The sequence below is a fragment of the Coregonus lavaretus genome (genome assembly GCF_964263955.1).
Source record: "Coregonus lavaretus genome assembly, chromosome: 7".
Taxonomy (NCBI): domain Eukaryota; kingdom Metazoa; phylum Chordata; class Actinopteri; order Salmoniformes; family Salmonidae; genus Coregonus; species Coregonus lavaretus.
Genome location: NC_139994.1, coordinates 1,383,904 through 1,404,664, shown reverse-complemented (window position 1 = coordinate 1,404,664; position 20,761 = coordinate 1,383,904). Strand labels below are relative to the sequence as shown.

Sequence of the window (20,761 nt, the reverse complement as noted above, 5' to 3'; positions counted from 1 at the left end):
GGTGGGCAGGCAGTGTGCCCCCGGTGATGCATTGGGCAGACCGTACCCCCCTCTGGAGAGCCCTGCGATTGCGGGCGGTGCAGTTGCTGTACCAGGCGGTGATACAGCCCGACAGGATGCTCTCAATTGTCCATTTGTAAAAGTTTCTGAGGGTCTTATGGGCCAAGACAAATTTCTTCAACCTCCTGAAGTTGAAGAGGCGCTGTTGCGCTGTCTGTGTGGGTGGACCATTTCAGATTGTCGGTGACGTGTACGCCGAGGAACTTGAAGCTTTCCACCTTCTCCACTGCGGTCCCGTCGATGTGGATAGGGGTATGCTCGCTCTGCTGTTTCCTGAAGTCCACGATCAGCTCCTTTGTTTTGTTGACGTTGAATGAGACGTTGTTTCCTGGAACCACACTCCCAGAGCCCTCACCTCATCCCTGTAGGCTGTCTCGTCATTTTTGGTAATCAAGCCTACTACTGTTGTGTCATCTGCGAACTTGATGATTTAGTTGGAGGGAGTGGTGTAAAGTACTTAAGTAAAAATACTTTAAAGTACTACTTTACTATTTATATTTTTGCCAACTTTTACTTTTACTTCACTACATTCCTAAAGTAAATAATGCACTTTTTACTCCATACATTTTCCCTGACACCCAAAAGTATTCGTTACATTTTGACAGGAAAATGGTCCAATTCACGCACTTACCCTGGTCATCCCTACTGCCTCTGATCTGGTGGACTCACTAAACACAAATGCTTCGTTTTTAAATGATGTAATAATAATAATTATTATTATTATTATGTCTGAGTGTTGGAGCGTGCCCCTGGCTATCCGTCAATAAAAAATAAAAATAAATTGTGCCGTCTGGTTTGCTTAATATAAGGAATTTTAAATGGTTTATACTTTTACTTTTGATACATTTGACCAATTCCATTTACTTTTGATACTTTAGTATATTTAAAACCAAATACTTTTAGACTTTTACTCAAGTCATATTTTACTGGGTGACTTTCACTTTTACTTGAGTCATTTTCTATGAAGGTATCTTTACTTTTACTCAAGTATGAAAAAAAAAAAAAAAAAGAGATTTGAGTACTTTTTTTCCACCACAGGTTGGAGGCGTCCGTGGCCACGCAGTCATGGGGGCGGGGCGGAGGGGGCGGGGCGGAGGGGGCGGGGCGGAGGGGGCGGAGTTATAACTGATCATGAATGGTCCGTTGTAAAGGGGGCGTGGTCCTACTACTACATCATGGAACAGGAGATTCCTCGTCCTCAGTTTCCACATTTTGTGTAGTCTGAACGGATCTCACAAGGTGTTACCGATTTAACTACTGATTTGTGTTTTAAGACGTCGTTTTTGCGAACAGATTTATTTGTATAATATTTGTTGTTTTTCAAAAGGTTATTTATCCATAAAGTAATGGCAAAAGGAGAAGGAGCCGAACAATATTCCAACACCAGTTTATTAACGAATAAACCGGTCAACCCAGATGTGGTCAAATTAGCTGGGAAGGTACATTTGATTCATTTATACTTTTATCAACAATATTAGCAGCAAATGTGTATGCATGAATGTACATTCTGAACTAAACGGGAGCAGAAGACCGCTTTGATTGAACAGCGATTCCTAAGAGATGGAACGGGTTGTTATCGTTCTCATGTCTGTGTGTCTTTCTACGCCCAGCCTAATCGATTAGCCTAGTTACCTAGCCGGCTACTTATTGATGATTACATGGCCTATCATAGGTTTTTCATTTCCACCGGCTTTGATGACAGCAGCCACCACGATTCAATTACATTTCGCTAGGCGCAAGGCGAGCACCAAACCCGGCTTGTCTTCCCTTTATTCATTTTCAAATTGTTAGCTATATTTACGCTAGCGGTGCTCTCTTTCATCGATAAACCTATTTGAGAATAGCGTAGGCTATATAAGTGATTAGAAATAGTTATGCGGTTCAGGCCATTTAAAAAAAATCAAATAAAACTATGAATTGGAATGTGTTCTTTGGGGGTTGGAGTCGAAACTAACACTAGCAGTAGGACTACGTGTCATTTCGCCGGCGCTGGAGCTGTGATTTCTCCTGAAGTTTGAATGAACGCTTCCACGCATGCTTGATTTCGGTGTATACTAGGGGGTGTGACCGTTTAAAACGAAGTTGGGATCCTTATTTTCCGTGTTAAGCCTGGGGGAAGTTGTGTAATTCAAATAAAAACCAGAACGGAAGAGGCGAAATTTAGGCTACCTGGTGAATTTGCAAGACGAGACATTGCGATATGCAGATGACCTAAATGTATGAGCAACGCTTCTGCCTCGTTCTCTCTCTCTCTGTCTCTCTCTCTGTCTCTCTCTCTGTCTCTCTCTCTGTCTCTGTCTCTCTCTCTCTGTCTCTCTCTCTCTGTCTCTCTCTCTCTGTCTCTCTCTCTCTGTCTCTCTCTCTCTGTCTCTCTCTCTCTCTCTGTCTCTCTCTCTCTGTCTCTCTCTCTCTGTCTCTCTCTCTCTCTCTCTCTCTCTCTGTCTCTCTCTCTCTGTCTCTCTCTCTGTGTCTCTCTCTCTCTGTCTCTCTCTCTCTCTCTCTCCCTCACTAATAATGCCAGTGTAGTGTTCAGTCTTCGGTCTGTTGCATGTAGAATATCCTAGCCTATCCATGGCACCGATGTCTTCGGGACAGTGTTGCGAGCACCGGGTAGCCTACTCTTCGTTTTTTTGGCTCATATGACCATTACAGTAGGCCACCGGTAGCCTGAACCGATTACGCTTTTCAGACATAATGGAATGTGGCCACTTGAACGCGGCTCGGGTTACGGCATGTTTGTTTCTGTTAGGGTAGCTACACTACGGGTTTTTAAATGCCGACACGAAACCTTCCCTGGTGATATGAACGGACATTTGACTTGTCTGTAAAGGAATGCCGCTTCTGAAACCGGACTAAAAATCAATCACTAGGCAACCAGAACGGTCAATCAAATAATCTCCGGCTCTTAATTTAACGTTTTTTATTAAATACCTTGATTTACCAAGACATTTAGTAGAAGTAAAACGCATCTAGCTAACATGCCATACAAAACTGAACAAAAAAACAACAACACAGCAGCATATCGATCAGCGACGTTTGTTGTCAAGGGGAAAATAAATAACATTTTACGCCGGAGCAGAATTCTACTGTCTGAAAAGGTACAGACCTGATGCGGCACTTTCTTAAATTGTCTGAAAACGTATCAATTGTCGCTGTCGATATGTTACTGTAGCTGCATTCTATGTCTGTAAAGTGTTGCTGTAGGACTTCATTGACCGGTAACATGTAATAGGACCATTATTCTGCATTGTAAATTGACGTGGAATTCTGTTTTTTTTTTAAATAGTTGTAACGGAAAAACTATTTTAGAAATGTCCGTTTAAACGTTATGCAAAATTGTCTATCATTCACATCCGTAGTGTATAATGTTTAACTATTTGAGTTGACCTCGTCATCAACAATAATAGGTGTTCACCTGATAGCCCTTCCCGATATTTTCTCTAGTAATCGGTCATTTAATGCTTATCAATTGCCAATTTAAGCCAACCCATTGGCACAAATTGGACTATATCTCCACGAATGATGACTAATATTGAAGCGTGAGTAATACACACACATTAATAGATCTTGTGATGATGGTCAGCAGATCCGACCCACTAGTTTACATGCACTAGGGTCAGCCAGGGTTTCTGTGTAGATTAAGACACCATGGCGCAGGCGCGAGATATCGCTCGGGAATGTATATATATGGTCATTGAGTCGGTCCACAACACTGTGAAAGATGCCATATATCCCTTTTTGGTTGTATCAGGTTTAAGAGAGGGTCCTGTTTCAGTCAGAACAACAACTTGTCACCGAAACACATAATGTGTTGGTGCGTCAACTGTCTTAGCTATCTCAGACATTTATGGTCACGTGGTGGATCAACTGTCTCACCACATCCAAAGTACAAACAACAATAGACACAGGTTCTCAAGGAGACACGTTTGCTTTAGTTTGAACTCGTTTTATGGCCAGTGAACTTACCCTGAGAATCTGACAGGTTTAGATGTGTTGGAAACTCCATTTAGCCTAGCAGAGGATAAGGTTTGATTTGGGACCAGGTCCCCTGTAGCTCAGTTGGTAGAGCATGGCGCTTGCAACGCCAGGGTTGTGGGAAAACGGGGGGGGGGGGGGGGCAGTATGAAAAATGTATGCGCTCACTAACTGTAAGTCGCTCTGGATAAGAGCGTCTGCTAAAATGACCAAAATGTACAAATAGACTCTTATGTGCCCTGCAGTACTTAGTACCCAGTGTTCACTTACGTGTGAATGAGGTGATGTCTCTGAGATCCCACCAATCAGGATCCTCCCAAACTGTGTGGCGGCCACAGGGAGCCTTTTTTCCATTGGCTTAGGAGGAGGGTGTGTGTGTGTGTGAGGCCCTGAACGGCCCATCGGTTGACAAATGTTGAGGGCTCCCTGTCCAGCTGGCCAGCCAACCTGGCAAAGTTCCCTGCTAGAGAACCGCAGAACGGCACCTCGTCTTTGCCAGGGGATTGTGACAACCCTGTGAGGGGACACACTTACCAGTCTGTGGCCATGTTTGTATTGACCAGGGTGCCATTTGGGAAGCAGTCAGCCAGGTCACTCATGCCAGGGAAATGTTATGAAAGTAATGCACTATATAGGGAATAAGGTGTCATTTGGGATGCAGGCCGGGTGATTTGGTATCGAGGTGGGAAAGGTTCCACTCTACAACCTGTGGGGACAGCGAGAGAATAATTAGGTTACACTGTTCTTCTCACAATGTAGTGGGTTGGACTGTCTCATGACAAAACACCTCTTCTGTCCCAGAATCCCCAGCGCTGGTCCTCACGTTACTGTGGGTGTCTTCTGTAGCCGGATGGTTGATCTGGATACCAGAACTCACTCTCGCTCGCGCCCTCTGAGTAAAGCAGACGAGGGAGGACTGTTTTGGAGTAGGCTACTAAGCAGAATGCCCCCCCCCTATGATTAGTCTATCACCTTCTATAATGAGAGTCTGCAAAATGCTCCTAAGCCTAAAAGAGACCGCAGACCCAATCATACTTAGACTGGCTCTGCAAACGAGTTGATGTGATTATTATTTGACCCTGCTGGTCATCTACAAACGTTTGAACATCTTGAAGAACAACCTGGCCATGTACTCTTATAATCATCCCCCGGCACAGCCAGAAGAGGACTGGCCGCCCCTCAGAGCCTGGTTCCTCTCTACCCAGCACAGCCAGAAGAGGACTGGCCGCCCCTCAGAGCCTGGTTCCTCTCTAGGTTTCTTCCTAGGTTCCTGCCTTTCTAGGGAGTTTTTCCTAGCCACTGTGCTTCCACATAGGTTAATGCACCGCCACCTCGCGCTGAATGTTTCAAGTTATGGGCACTGTCCAGTCAATTGGATGATCTTTGGATCATTTTGTAGTAGGGCTAGGAATTGCCAGGGAATTTACGATACAATATTTTCACGATACTTAGGTGCTGATAATATATATATATATATATATATATCAGTCTTGGAATTTAAAAGTGCTGAAAACATATTGGCTCACCATTTTTAAAAAGAAGATGGAGGAGAAATATAGGAGAACGTTATACAGTATGTTTTTGAATCATTATTTGGATTTATAGAATCCATTTATTATATTGTTTAAAAAAATATCCCTACTTTGTCTAAAATTCCCTTTCCCTCCATTGTTAGAGCTGTGTTAGTTTCAAATCACTTTGTTATTTGTTGGTTTGTGGACCCTGTAGAAGGTCAGACTGCATCAAAGTTCAGTTGGTGTCTGATGTGAAACAGGGGTTTTACAAGACCCATTATTGCATCAATCCATTCGGTGGAAGCTTGGGTGGAAGCTTGGGTGGAAGCCTGGTGGGCGGAAGCCTGGGCGGAAGCCTGGGTGGAAGCTTGTTTCTGCTTTGCAGTAGCCAACCCCACTGATGCAACAGACTGGCATTCAGGCCTAAGCTATTGCATGAAACATTAATTAATGCAACGTTCATGCATTGAGCTTTCATCTACCCTAATGTGGATCCTAATAAACGAAACTGTTAAACATGTCAACTTCTTGTTTAATGAATGAACCCCTTCTTTCTGTCTTTCCCAGCGTGAGCAGTGCAACAGGTTGTCCATATGCAACAAGCTGTGCTATGCGGTGGGAGGAGCGCCCTATCAGATCACAGGCTGTGCTCTGGGCTTCTTCCTCCAGATATACCTGCTGGATGTGGCCCAGGTGAGTTTTACATTTTAGTCATTTAGCAGACGCTCTTATCCAGAGCGACTTAGTGAGTGCATAAATAATTTTTTTTCTTCAGGCAGTAGCACCCTATTCCCTATTTAGGGCATTACCCATAATGCTCTGGTCAAAAGTAGTGTACTATGTAGGGAATAGGGTGTCGTTTGGGACACAGCCATCAGTCAGTGGCCCCATCCCATTTCAGTGCCCTACCCCTCTAGTGTTCACAGGCTCGGGGTTTAGAACCAGCGACCTTTCGGTTACTGGCACAATGCTCTTAACCACTAAGCTACTATTCTACAGGGCATGGCCGATTTTTATTTTTATTTTATTTTTATATGCTCCTAATGTTTCTTAATTCAGAAACAGTGCTATCACCTTCTAGACCAGGGATGCCCAACCCTCTTCCTGGAGATCTACCGTCCTGTGGGTTTTCAGTCCAACCCTAATTTAACACACCTTATTCTACATATTAGCTGCTCAACAAGACCTTAACTAGCTGAATCAGATATGCTAAATTAGGGTTGGACTGAAAACCTACAGGACAGCTGCTATCTATGGTACCTCAGGTGCAGTATGTAGACTGCTATCTACAGTTGAAGTCGGGAAGTTTACATACACGTAGGTTGGCGTCATTAAAACTCGTTTTTCAACCACTCCACACATTTCTTGTTAACAAACTATAGTTTTGGCAAGTCTGTTAGGACACAAGTAATTTTTCCCAACAATTGTTAACAGACGGATTATTTCACATATAATTCACTGTATCACAATTCCAGTGGGTCAGAAGTTTACATACACTAAGTTGACTGTGCCTTTTTAAACAGCTAGGAAAATTCCAGAAAATGATGTAATGGCTTTAGAAGCTTCTGATAGGCTAATTGACATCATTTGAGTAAATTGGAGGTGTACCTGTGGATGTATTTCACGGCCTACCTTCAAACTCGGTGCCTCTTTGCTTGACATCATGGGAAAATCAAAAGAAATCAGCCAAGACCTCAGAAAAATAATTGTAGACCTCCACAAGTCTGGTTCATCCTTGGGAGCAATTTCCAAATGCCTGGAGGTACCACGTTCATCTGTACAAACAATAGTACGCAAGTATAAACACCATGGGACCACGCAGCTGTCAAACCGCTCAGGAAGGAGTTCTGTCTCCTAGAGATTAATGTACTTTGGTGCGAAAAGTGCAAATCAATCCCAGAACAACAGCAAAGGACCTTGTGAAGATGCTGGAGGAAACAGGTACAAAAGTATCTATATCCACAGTAAAACGAGTCCAATATCAACATAACCTGAAAGGCCACTCAGCAAGGAAGAAGCCACTGCTCCAAAACCGGCATAAAAAAGCCAGACTACGGTTTGCAACTGCACATGGGGACAAAGATCGTACTTTTTGGAGAAATGTCCTCTGGTCTGATGAAACAAAAATAGAACTGTTTGGCCATAATGACCATCGTTATGTTTGGAGGAAAAAGTTGGTGCTTGCAAGCCGAAGAACACCATCCCAACCGTGAAGCACAAGGGTGGCAGCATCATGCTGTGGGGGTGCTTTGCTGCAGGAGGGACTGGTGCACTTCACAAAATAGATGGCATCATGAGGAAGGAAAATTATGTGGATATATTGAAGCAACATCTCAAGACATCAGTCAGGAAGTTAAAGCTTGGTCGCAAATGGGTCTTCCAAATGGACAATGACCCCAAGCATACTTCCAAAGTTGTGGCAAAATGGCTTAAGGACAACAGTCAAGGTATTGGAGTGGCCATCACAAAGCCCTGATCTCAATCCTATAGAACATTTGTGGGCAGAACTGAAAAAGCGTGTGCGAGCAAGGAGGCCTACAAACCTGACTCAGTTACACCAGCTCTTTTTTTATTTCACCTTTATTTAACCAGGTAAGAAGCCAGTTGAGAACATGTTCTCATTTACAGCTGCGACCTGGCCAAGATAAAGCAAAGCAGTGCGATTAAAAACAACAACACAGAGTTACATATGGAATAAACAAAACGTACAGTCAATAACACAATAGAAAATATATATACAGTGTGTGCAAATGTAGTAAGTTATGGAGGTATGACAATAAATGGGCCATAGTGCAAAATAATTACAATGAGTATTAACACTGGAATGATAGATGTGCAAATAGAGATACTGGGGTGCAAATGAGCAAAATAAATAACAATATAGGGATGAGGTAGTTGGGTGGGCTAATTTCAGATGGGCTGTGTACAGGTGCAGTGATCGGCAAGCTGCTCTGACAACTGATGTTAGCGAGGGAGAGAAGTCTCCAGCTTCAGAGATTCTGTCAGCAGGAATGGGCTAAAATTCACCCAACTTATTGTGGGACGCTTGTGGAAGGCTACCCTACACGATTGACCCAAGTTGAACAATTTTAAAGGCAATGCTACCAACTAATTGAGTGTATGTAAACTTCTGACCCACTGGGAATGTGATGAAAGAAATAAAAGCTGAAATAAATAATTCTCTCTACTATTATTCTGACATTTCACATTCTTAAAATAAAGCGGTGAGCCTAACTGACCTAAAACAGGGAATTTCTTACTAGGATTAAATGTCAGGAATTGTGAAAAACTGAGTTTAAACGTATTTGGCTAAGGTGTAAGTAAACTTCCGACTTCAACTGTATATTTCAGAGGTTTAGCTGGCACAATGACTCTCTAAACTTGCTTGTTGTGTCACATGAACTGAAATTAGAATTTTGCCCTACTGTTAGAATTTTAGCAACCAGGAAATGGAGGAGCGATTTTTCTGCATAGTGCACCATTTTTTAAAAGTGTAACCTGAACCTGAACAGGTTGTAGGATTCATGGAGTAATCTCCTTAAGCTCTCTAGACATGAACCATAGTCTTTGTAATCTTGTGGGGACTGAGATGGTGTATGTGTGGCTGTGTGTGTGTGTGTGTGTGTGTGTGTTTTCCTGTTATTCTGAAGACTAAAATGTAAATGATGGTGAATACTTTCAGCAGTGGTAGAAAAAAGTACCCAAATGTCATACTCAAGTATAAGTCAGTATCCCAGTAAAATACTACTTGTGTAAAAGTCTAAACGTTTTTGGTTTTAAAATATAATTAAGTATCAAAAGTAAATGTAATTGCTGAAATATACTTAAGTATTGAAAGTAAAAGTATAAATTATTTCAAATTCCTTTTTATTAAACAAACCAGACGGCACAATTTTAATTTTATTTACAGATAGCCGGGGCACACTCCAACACTCAGGCATAATTGACATATGAAGCATTTGTGTTTAAGTCAACCAGATCAGAGGCAGTAGGGATGACCAGGGATGTTCTCTTGATAAGTGCATGAATCTGACCATTTTTCTGTCCTGCTAGCCAATCAAAATGTAACGAGTTCTTTTGGGTGTCAGGGAAAATGTAGCGAAGTAAAAGTTACCCCAAAAATCAACTTAAGTAGTACTTTCAGTAGCCCACAGGACTGGTTCCTCGGGTTATGGCTCAATAGGTTGAACATGACAGCTTTATGCTTCAGATGATCAACATCAAATTTGCCATCTCTGTCATTTCAGTTGGACCTGTTTCCATCCTCCCAGCCTGTTCCTTAGTTCAGACCATTCATTCATTCATTCATTCATTCATCCATCCATATCTCTAACCTTTCTCTCTCTCCTCCCTCAAGTTGGACCCATTCTATGCGTCGATCATCCTGTTCGTGGGGAGGGCCTGGGATGCTGTGACGGACCCGATCATAGGCTTCCTGGTCTCCCGCTCCCCCTGGACACGCTTCGGACGCATGCTGCCCTGGTACGACCACTTTGCTGGTTCTCATATCTATCAGTCACATTTTTAGTTTTAGTTTTAATTCATCTGAACGGTAGTCATGAAGGAAACACGTGGGGAAAGCAGTGATGACTCCCTTCTATCTTAGGATCTAGGTTCTTTCCCACTAATTCAGGCATTTGGTTTAGAAATCCCTCATTGTGGCATCTGTTGCTGTAACTAAAGGCAACCTCTATTGGCAGAGGGATATCGGGCTACCTGACGGCTTCAAATATCCACGTGACCATTTCAATTTTTTAAAGTGTTGCTATTCACAGGTTCTATGTTTATTTTATTTTTTTAAGTACAAGGGAGTGTCCGGGAGACTTGGTGACAGCCAAAAGGGTCATAGTATGTCCTTACCAAAAATGGTTTAGCAATAGATCACGCAGGAATGTCTGTCAGACATTTCCCCATTGGTCCCCAGTCCTTTTGAAACCCCACTGGTGTTCCAAGTGTGCTTCAAGCTCACGTGTACCAAATGGCACCCTATTCTCAACATACTACTTTTGAACAGAGCTCTATAGGTGCTAGTAGCAGTGCACTATATAGGGGTTAGGCCATGGTGAATGCATGGTAATTGCCGTCAGTCTGATTTTGAACGACTGACAAGAAATGGGCTGCGTTGTAACTGTCTGGTGACGACGTGTGTTTTTGGGGGGCAGGTAACTCCTGGTACGATTTGAGCACGTTTTTCATTTTACATTTCAGCTGCTGCTCTGAAAGGGTTACTGCAGTTCATGCTGATGCGGTTGTCTACCGCTCAGAGTACTTCCACACACACACACACTACACACACGCACACACACACACTACACACACACTACACACACACTACACACACACTACACACACACTACACACACTACACACACTACACGCACGCACGCACGCACGCGCACACACACACACACACACACACGGCTATAAAGATGTTATTACTACTTTCTGTTAAAAGTCATCAAGATTTCTACGAACATTCTCTAAAAAATAAGCCACAAATTTCCTGCAGGGCTAAAATGACAAAAATAACAAGAATCAGGCTTTTATTTGAGTCTTTGTTAGTAAAGAGAATACAGAGGTTTCCTGCTTGACTTGCAGTTTCGCACAGAGTTCCTGGCATGGCATGGTCTTGGTGAATATACACAGACATCATACATGCTTTTTTTTTCTTTCAAACTTTTTTAAAAGGAGCGAGCGTTGCATGTCCATCTTTTGGGATATACCTGTGTTTTTTTGTTGTTTTTTTGGGGGGGGGGGGGGGTGCAGCTTGAGTTGGTTATTACACTGGCCATCTATCATGAATGAATCATTCATCTATCATATTTACTAGGCTATAGACTTTTTGGTGTATCTAATAATCCATATCCAGTTCTGCCTTTTGTGTTTGCATCATGGGAAATGTCTGGAACTCTGTAGTTTTGGCCATCTGCCCTTTGACCCCTCTCTACAGAAGTGTCTAATTAGGACTGACAGTGCTTTTTCTGGGGGGACGGGGGACGGTCTCTGTGTGTAGCTGAGCCTTCAAACCATTTTTTGTTTTTAGCCAAGGTCACTGACCCTGGTTGACTATCCCACCTCCCTAGGCGACCATGTCCTCTGTCCTCTCCCCAGCATCATTAAAAATGGCATTATTATCCAGTTATATCCCAATGACCAGGCCTGCTGTCACAGATGGAGGCTTATGGAAGACCTAGATTTTTGAATGCATTCCCAATGCTAACTAGTCCACTTGCGTCAGTGCAGGAGGAGGAGGAGGAGGAGGAGGATGGGGGGGGGGGGGGGGGGGGGGGGGGGGGGGGATGGACACATGAGTTCTACAGGTGGTACTTAGACGTCCATAGAGCACCTTTTTTTTTTTTGTAAAGCGATATCCCAAGTATAAATGCAGTGAAGTACACATGTTATGAGCAAAATAATGTTTTTAGACACCACTTCCAGGAGGAGTAGGGCAAGGGCAGGCAACACTGGTCCTGGAGTCATGTAGACCCGATCAAACGATGCAATGGAATTGAGTGAATCTGGGCAGGCAGGATGCATCTTGACGCAATCTGTTTCCTACGTCTCTCTGGCATCCTCATTCTAAAGTATTCTGAGGGGGAAGAATGGAGGAGAGATATTCAAATTCAGTCAGTCAAGATGGGTTCGGCCCTAGCTAGGTGTTGAGAGGATCAGTCTCATACTTTGAGGAGAAAATAGGATACGTTTGAGGGTAGATGAGTGACTACTATAGTCAAACGAGGGTTTGGTTCTGAACAGAACAGACTTTTATCTTGAGGCGACGTGACCTGCTTCAATGGGGTCTAGGGACTGGAAGGAGGAAACGAGGGGGGCATGGAGCGCACCACGCTTCAGTGTTTGGGAGGGGGGGAGGGTAGGGGATCTCTGATTGGCTGAAACTGGTGGTGTGTTGTGGGCTGGACCAATACGAGGCGGCTGTGTAGCCCTTTTTTTAAAAGAGTAAAATGAGGAATCTGATGGGGTTACTGCAGGTCAAGAGACGTGGACAAGCTAGAGAGCTGAAGGCATGAGCACAGTGTCAGACTGCTGTGTCAAATTTAAAGGACTATTAGCCCTCGTCTGTCAGAGCACGCTATGCATTTTTCTGTTTTGCATTGTTTAGCGTCACTGTTGTCAATATTACCAGGAACTCCAGTCTAGTTTCCTAAGATTTACGTTTGACATTTTAGTCATTTTAGCAGACGCTCTTATCCAGAGTGACTTACAGTTAGAGTGCATACATTTTTCATACTGGCCCCCCGTGGGAATCGAACCCACAACCCTGGCGTTGCAAGCGCCCATGCTCTACCAACTGAGCTACAGGGGACTACTGACTCATTTTATCCTTTTTATAAGCCATATGTCCACTTATCCTGTCAGCTATGTTCAGTTTAATAGAAAGTATTTTGACATTTTTTTTATTGATCCAATAATCCTATATAATGCCATAATGTACTGTAATGGTCACTGAATAGGTATGAAGAATTTCTTGAAAACCACACGTTGGTTATGTCTTCACCCACGTGGCAGTTGTATGTAAACGTATGAAAACATAAACAATTTCTGCTTGATTCAAAATGTTTATCCCTTTCCTTTTATTACGGTTAGCATGTTGCTACAAGCGTTTGCTGCCACTGTCTTCTGGTCTCCACCTTAGGCCTATATATATCACGGTGTCAAGGCATATGAACTAACATGTTATAGAGCAAACAACACAATTATCACAACAGGTTTTATAATATGTCTTTCTTTTCCATGGGCTTGGCTTCCCCGGTGAAATTACCCACGCACCACTGCTGCTTTGATGTGGCACAGAGAGCGGAGAAGGGCTAATCCAGGCTCCTGACGTGGCATTATGGATGGTACATTCCTTGGGGGGGGGGGGGTTGGTCACACCACTCCCTAAAAAGTAACCCAGCATCTGCTCTGCTATCATAATTACCAGAGCTCATAAAAGTCCTTTATCACTGCTGTTTTCATGTCGTTACCATCTCTGCTTCATTCAAAATGAGTTTAACCCCCATCCCTTTATTACGAATTAGCATGTCGCTACAGGTGTTTGCTAAACTAACTCCTAATAGTTACTTGACTTTTTTTTAAAAATAAGTTTAACTCTGACCCCTCCCTCAGTCACTGGGGCTATTTTAGCGGAGGGGAGGAAGTAATTTGACTCCGGAGTGTCTGTCATATGCTTCTGGTTTATAGGCTCAGTTATACTGTGAGGTGGGTAGGCTATGGGAGTCAGGTTTGGCAGTTGGCACACAACATCCTGTCTTTTTTTTTATTTATTTTTTATGTCCACGTCAGATGGGTGTCGCTCTATTTGGAAGAAGTATGGCTGGGTCGCTCAGGCCGATCGCACGTAGGACATTTTCGAGCTGCTTTTATGAGTCTCGTACCGTGTCACAGGCAAACAGAGGTTGGCGCCAAAGTGTCAAAAGACCACCGTTCTATGAAAAATTAAGTCTGTTAACAGCAGTTCAGAACTGGCAGATCGTCTCACGGTCCAACTGACCCAATTTTTTTTGACATCTGTGTGAAATTCTATACTATGTTCAGAAAATCCGATTTCATACACTAGTAATTAGTAAATCATTAAACTGAACTTTTGTCTTAATTTGGATAATAAAGATGCAGCATTACTCAATGAACTACAATAAACACTTATAGACAGATATTAAACAGGACTTTGTCTTAACACACAGACAGTATTGAAACGTGGCAGAGCCAAGTGATCTTTGACACAGTGGCGTCACTGTCTTCTTCTGGTCTCCACCTTTAGTTCATATGCCTTGACACTGTCATCTTATGGTCTCCACCTTAGTTCATATGCCTTGACACTGTGATCTAGTCCTAACAGGTTATAGAGCAAACAACGCAATTATCACCTTCCCCAGTGATTTTTTTTTTTTTAACCCACTCTTTGATGTGGCACAGAGAGTGGAGGAAGGCTAAACTAGTCTCCTGACGGTATAGTACGTTCCTGGTGGGTTGGTCACACCACTCCCTAAATATAACCCAGCATCTGCTCTGTGTCCCTGAGATCACACCCTCCCTCTCACGTATCGTTTTCACAACAATCCCTCTGCCACTCATCACATCACACGCACGAGTTGGTGGGGCGTACTCTCTCACCCACTCTCTCCTCAGTCCTGTACTGTACTCATTATGGCTGGCTGCATCTCCGCTGTGTAAAGTGGCTTCCTCTCTTGGGTATTTCCTCCATTCCCAGGTCAATAGTGATGGGTGAAAGTAGGTCCCGTTAGGAAATGCAGCTTCCACCTGCCCAGTGCTTTTAGAAACAAGGAGACAAAGCTGCTGTGGATGTGAAAGTAGGTCCCAAAATAAGTTTGAGCCAATCCAAGTTAAATTTTAATGTCACAAGTACAGTGAAATGCCTTTCTTGCAAACTCTAACCCCAACAATTCAGTAATCAATAACAATGTAATGCTAAAAATAACAAGGTTAGAACAAAACATGATCTAAGCATTTACCGGACCAGTTAAAAAAAAAAAAAAAAAATGTTTTATTGGTGTTGATGAAGCAAAGGAGACAACGAAACATTTTGGACTTTTGATACACCCCTTTAGGGCATTTCCACCAACAGACTGAACCTGAAGTAGCCAAACAAATAATCTAGTTCTGAAGGAATGTGTCATGGTTTATTTTGCGGTGTCCTAATCCGCCATGTCAAACGCATGGCTGGACTGTTGTCATAAACACTGGGGAGATCAGGTTGCACATGATGGCGTATTGTGGTCCGATATTACATAATTTCCTGTCCGTGCACGATTGAGATCTAGTGGCTCGCCGGATCAGGATGATGATGATGCGGCTGGCTTGCACCATATCCTCCTTAGCCAATCAATGACCGGATGTGATGCAGCTGTTTCCTGCTCGGGAAACCTGACTCCCATTTCCCGTTCATGCGGGTCCACATACCCCCAAGCCCCTCTTGTTCTGTTGGATCGTGTCGATCAGGCCACAGGAAGTCCATAACTGGGACAGGAAGTTACATAGACATTCCTCCGTTCTACCGGAGTGACTCATTACTCAGGGATGACGTCATCATGGTCTGTTTCCACTGGAGTGCCAAAGGAAAGTGTGTCACATGAGGAAGAGAACATGTGTGTGAGGGGAACATGACGTGTGTTTTTACACACTGACTGACCTCTCTCTCTCTCTCTCTCTCTCTCTCTCTCTCTAGGATCCTGTTCTCCACTCCTCTAGCAGTGGTCAGTTATTTCCTCATCTGGTATGTTCCTCCGTTTGAGGACGGGAAGGTCATCTGGTACCTGGTCTTCTACTGCCTCTTCCAGACCCTCCAGACGGTGAGTCATCTAGTCTACTGGCTGGAATGGCGTACTGGTAGAGCATCAGTTGGGAAATTCACACACACACACACACACACACACACAAACACAAACATCCACTGGAAGGCCTACAACACACACATCCACTAGGAGGCCGACGACACACACATCCAAATTAGTCGTATAAGAGCTGGACCAGATGTATAGAACAACACAAACCCAGTACAATCAGTTTTAAGTTGGGATACATTTTTTATGTGTCTCATAACATTCACTCTCTCTCTCCAGTGTTTCCATGTGCCCTACTCCGCTCTCACCATGTTCATCAGTGAAGACCAGAAGGAGCGGGACTCTGCCACTGCTTACAGTAAGTCCCTTAACACACTATTTAATATACACGGTCAATACAGCGCTTAATACTAGGTAGTAGTGATGGGAACCGATATGGAAAATCTGTATCCATACAAGTTGCATTTTCTGATTTTTTTTTTAATTTTTATATCAGGTTTATAAATAATATTGCAGCTGTGTTCACTTTTAAGGCTCTGAAGTCCAGACGACAGTTGGTTGGTTGCCCACTGGGCCAAGTGTGAATACTCTAGGAGACTAAACCTACCTGACCAGTTTGAATACAATGAGAACCCCATCACCCATTAATGCCACATCTTCAGGCCATTTAAGTACGTTAAGTTGAGTCTGCGAGTTGTCCCTAACAGGTTGTTAACAGGTTGCAAGGATAAACTGATATCACGATACGCCTTGCTCAAACTGTATCAATATCACATTGAATTATCGATATTGTTGCCCATCGCTAGTAAGTAGTCTACGAGTTTGGATATTGGGACACAATCCAATTAATCAATAATAGACATATTAATATTTATACTATGCCATTTAGCAGACTCTTTTATCCAAAGCGACTTAGTCATGCATGCATTGATTTTACGTATGGGTGGTTCCGGGAATTGAACACACTATGCTGTCATTTTCAAGCACCATGCTCTACCAACTGTGCTACAGAGATGATCATTGGTGTTTTTTTTTGGACAGAATGGAAAGATGAGCATTTGTTGGTTTGAGTAATCTGTATGCTTCTCTCATCCAATCAGGAATGACGGTGGAGGTTCTGGGTACTGTGATTGGCACAGCCATCCAGGGTCAGATTGTGGGCATGGCCAACGCCCCCTGTATCCTGGCCCCTGGTGACAATGTAACGGCCGAGGGGCTAAACTCCTCCCTGCTGCTGGGACAGGAAGTTAACGCCACGGTCATCTCTCCCGACATCACACTGGACCAGACGGTACACACACACACACACACACACACACTCACTCATACGCCGATACACACGCACACTATAGTCCACTAACCTGCTGTCCCTCCATCTATCTTCTGTTACTATAGTCCACTAACCTGCTGTCCCTCCCATCTATCTTCTGTTACTATGGTCCACTAACCTGCTGTCCCTCCCATCTATCTTCTGTTACTATGGTCCACTAACCTGCTGTCCCTCCCATCTATCTTCTGTTACTATGGTCCACTAACCTGCTGTCCCTCCCATCTATCTTCTGTTACTATGGTCCACTAACCTGCTGTCCCTCCCATCTATCTTCTGTTACTATGGTCCACTAACCTGCTGTCCCTCCCATCTATCTTCTGTTACTATGGTCCACTAACCTGCTGTCCCTCCCATCTATCTTCTGTTACTATGGTCCACTAACCTGCTGTCCCTCCCATCTATCTTCTGTTACTATGGTCCACTAACCTGCTGTCCCTCCCATCTATCTTCTGTTACTATGGTCCACTAACCTGCTGTCCCTCCCATCTATCTTCTGTTACTATGGTCCACTAACCTGCTGTCCCTCCATCTATCTTCTGTTACTATGGTCCACTAACCTGCTGTCCCTCCCATCTATCTTCTGTTACTATGGTCCACTAACCTGCTGTCCCTCCATCTATCTTCTGTTACTATGGTCCACTAACCTGCTGTCCCCTCCATCTATCTTCTTTTACTATGGTCCACTAACCTGCTGTCCCTCCATCTATCTTCTGTTACTATGGTCCACTAACCTGCTGTCCCTCCCATCTATCTTCTGTTACTATGGTCCACTAACCTGCTGTCCCTCCCATCTATCTTCTGTTACTATGGTCCACTAACCTGCTGTCCCTCCCATCTATCTTCTGTTACTATGGTCCACTAACCTGCTGTCCCTCCATCTATCTTCTGTTACTATGGTCCACTAACCTGCTGTCCCTCCCATCTATCTTCTGTTACTATGGTCCACTAACCTGCTGTCCCTCCATCTATCTTCTGTTACTATGGTCCACTAACCTGCTGTCCCCTCCATCTATCTTCTTTTACTATGGTCCACTAACCTGCTGTCCCTCCATCTATCTTCTGTTACTATGGTCCACTAACCTGCTGTCCCTCCCATCTATCTTCTGTTACTATGGTCCACTAACCTGCTGTCCCTCCCATCTATCTTCTGTTACTATGGTCCACTAACCTGCTGTCCCTCCCATCTATCTTCTGTTACTATGGTCCACTAACCTGCTGTCCCTCCCATCTATCTTCTGTTACTATGGTCCACTAACCTGCTGTCCCTCCATCTATCTTCTGTTACTATGGTCCACTAACCTGCTGTCCCTCCCATCTATCTTCTGTTACTATGGTCCACTAACCTGCTGTCCCTCCATCTATCTTCTGTTACTATGGTCCACTAACCTGCTGTCCCCTCCATCTATCTTCTTTTACTATGGTCCACTAACCTGCTGTCCCTCCATCTATCTTCTGTTACTATGGTCCACTAACCTGCTGTCCCTCCTATCTTCTGTTACTATGGTCCACTAACCTGCTGTCCCTCCCATCTATCTTCTGTTACTATGGTCCACTAACCTGCTGTCCCTCCATCTATCTTCTGTTACTATGGTCCACTAACCTGCTGTCCCTCCATCTATCTTCTGTTACTATGGTCCACTAACCTGCTGTCCCTCCCATCTATCTTCTGTTACTATGGTCCACTAACCTGCTGTGCCTCTCCGCTGTCAACTACAGAAAACGGCCTACATGATAGCCTCTGGTGCCATCTGTTCCATCTACGTTCTCTGTGCCGTGGTGCTGTTCCTCGGAGTCAAGGAGAGGAAAGGTAAAGCATTAATCTACCAGCCCTCAAATCAACAAACCCTTATTGATATTTCAGAGGCATTATGTGTTAACTCTGAGTCATTCATTTCCATGTACCTATTGGATAATGATGAACTCGTGATTTGGGGGGGGGTTCCCCCGATGGCCTGCCGGTCTTCTAAACACGCCCACTCACTCGTGTGGATGTTATTGAGCTCTACAGTGTGGTGTGATGATGACTCGGTACGACGCTGTTTCTGTCTCATGTTGTCTATGGGCTGTGGCCCTGCTGGCTTGATTCTCTAACCAATGAGGGTTTACTAGGAAACGTACTTGTCATCCCCTGAGTGACTTTTTTACAATAGGCTGATTCCTATCAAATTCAGTTAAGGGGAGTTCTTCCAAAAAAACGGAATCTGTTAAATAAGAGGTATTATACGCAGTCTCCTAGTGTTTTTAATTTGTATAAATATTTTAGATTATATAATCATTCCTCCTAGAACTCTCTCACCCTCTCTGATGGGGGATATCCTAAAGTTGAAACACATTTTGACATATTATTAGGTTAACTTTTATATTACAACATCCTCTGTCTGTCTCTCTCTCCTCCCCCTCCAGAGTCGTCTCGCCCCCGGTCAGAGCTCATGTCGTTCTGGGAGGGTATCAGACTGGTGATGGGCCATGGACCTTACGTCAAGCTGGTCATGGGCTTCCTCTTCACCTCACTGGCTTTTATGGTGACTACAGCGGATATATATATATATATATACACACACACACTTTTGCTCTCTGCATTTGCATGTCTACATACACCCATATGTATTTACAGGTCAGTGAAGCATATTACACACAAACATTCGAGCGTGAATGTTCCATATCCACACACGCATGCTCTCTCACTAATGCTTACACTAGTGTTCACAATTTGACATGCACTTAATGGTGAGTGATGACACACACACACACACGTTTTGTAGAAATGTCACGTTGTGGTGTTACAATATCCCGGTCACTGACCGTAACCTCACCTACAATAAAACTCAACACAACCATAAAGCTAACCGTCAATATGGCCCCGTGTTAGGATAGGCTGTCTGCCACCACTCTGCTCCTTGAGAGAGAGAGTGTGTGTGTGTGTTCTCTTTATTTATGTGGTCTCTGGGCTAAGCCGCCCGTCGTGTTAAAGTTTAGTCTCCAGCCAGCCAGCGCTTGGCGCCTGTGTGGGGGCCAGTCTTAACTGAGCGTGTCTGTTTTCTCACTTTCTCTGCAGCTCCTGGAAGGGAACTTTGCTCTGTTCTGCTGCTACACTCTGGGTTTTAGGAACGACTTCCAGAACATTCTACTGGTCATCATGGTGAGGACACACACACACACACACACACACGCACACAGAGCTGATGCACACAAGTGTCAATGGCCTTTATATAGTCCCGTGTAGCTCAGTTGGTAGAGCATGGCGTTTGCAACGCCAGGGTTGTGGGTTCGATTCCCACGGGGGGGGGGGGGGGGCCCAGTATGAAAATGTATGCACTCACTTAACTGTAAGTCGCTCTGGATAAGAGTGTCTGCTAAATGACCCCCCCCCCCCCCCCCCCCCAAAAAAAAAAAATACAGCCAGATTGAGACTCTTTTCCCACATCATTCACTGACCTCTATTGTTAGTGCAACCTTGACTGAACCACTGGAGACATTCAGGAGGTTTTCTATACAAAAGAGCTGTCTCTCTCTCTCTCTCTCTCTCTCTCTCTGTATGAGAACATGCGTAGTGTCAGGTTGTT

General features: G+C 43.9%; 1 protein-coding gene across 1 annotated transcript in view; it reads left to right on the top strand.

Moving 5' to 3' along the window:
- The first annotated feature begins 1,260 nt into the window (after positions 1 to 1,260).
- Positions 1,261 to 20,761, top strand: part of LOC311132950 (sodium-dependent lysophosphatidylcholine symporter 1-B-like) — a 32,602-nt gene continuing 13,101 nt past the window's right edge. Inside the window, exons 1-9 of the mRNA XM_084166343.1 lie at positions 1,261 to 1,499; positions 6,117 to 6,242; positions 9,907 to 10,031; positions 15,754 to 15,877; positions 16,148 to 16,226; positions 16,969 to 17,159; positions 18,915 to 19,005; positions 19,602 to 19,720; positions 20,254 to 20,337. Coding sequence (XP_084022469.1) covers positions 1,407 to 1,499; positions 6,117 to 6,242; positions 9,907 to 10,031; positions 15,754 to 15,877; positions 16,148 to 16,226; positions 16,969 to 17,159; positions 18,915 to 19,005; positions 19,602 to 19,720; positions 20,254 to 20,337 — 1,032 coding nt within the window. The 5' untranslated portion in view covers positions 1,261 to 1,406. The remainder of the gene's footprint in view (positions 1,500 to 6,116; positions 6,243 to 9,906; positions 10,032 to 15,753; positions 15,878 to 16,147; positions 16,227 to 16,968; positions 17,160 to 18,914; positions 19,006 to 19,601; positions 19,721 to 20,253; positions 20,338 to 20,761) is intronic.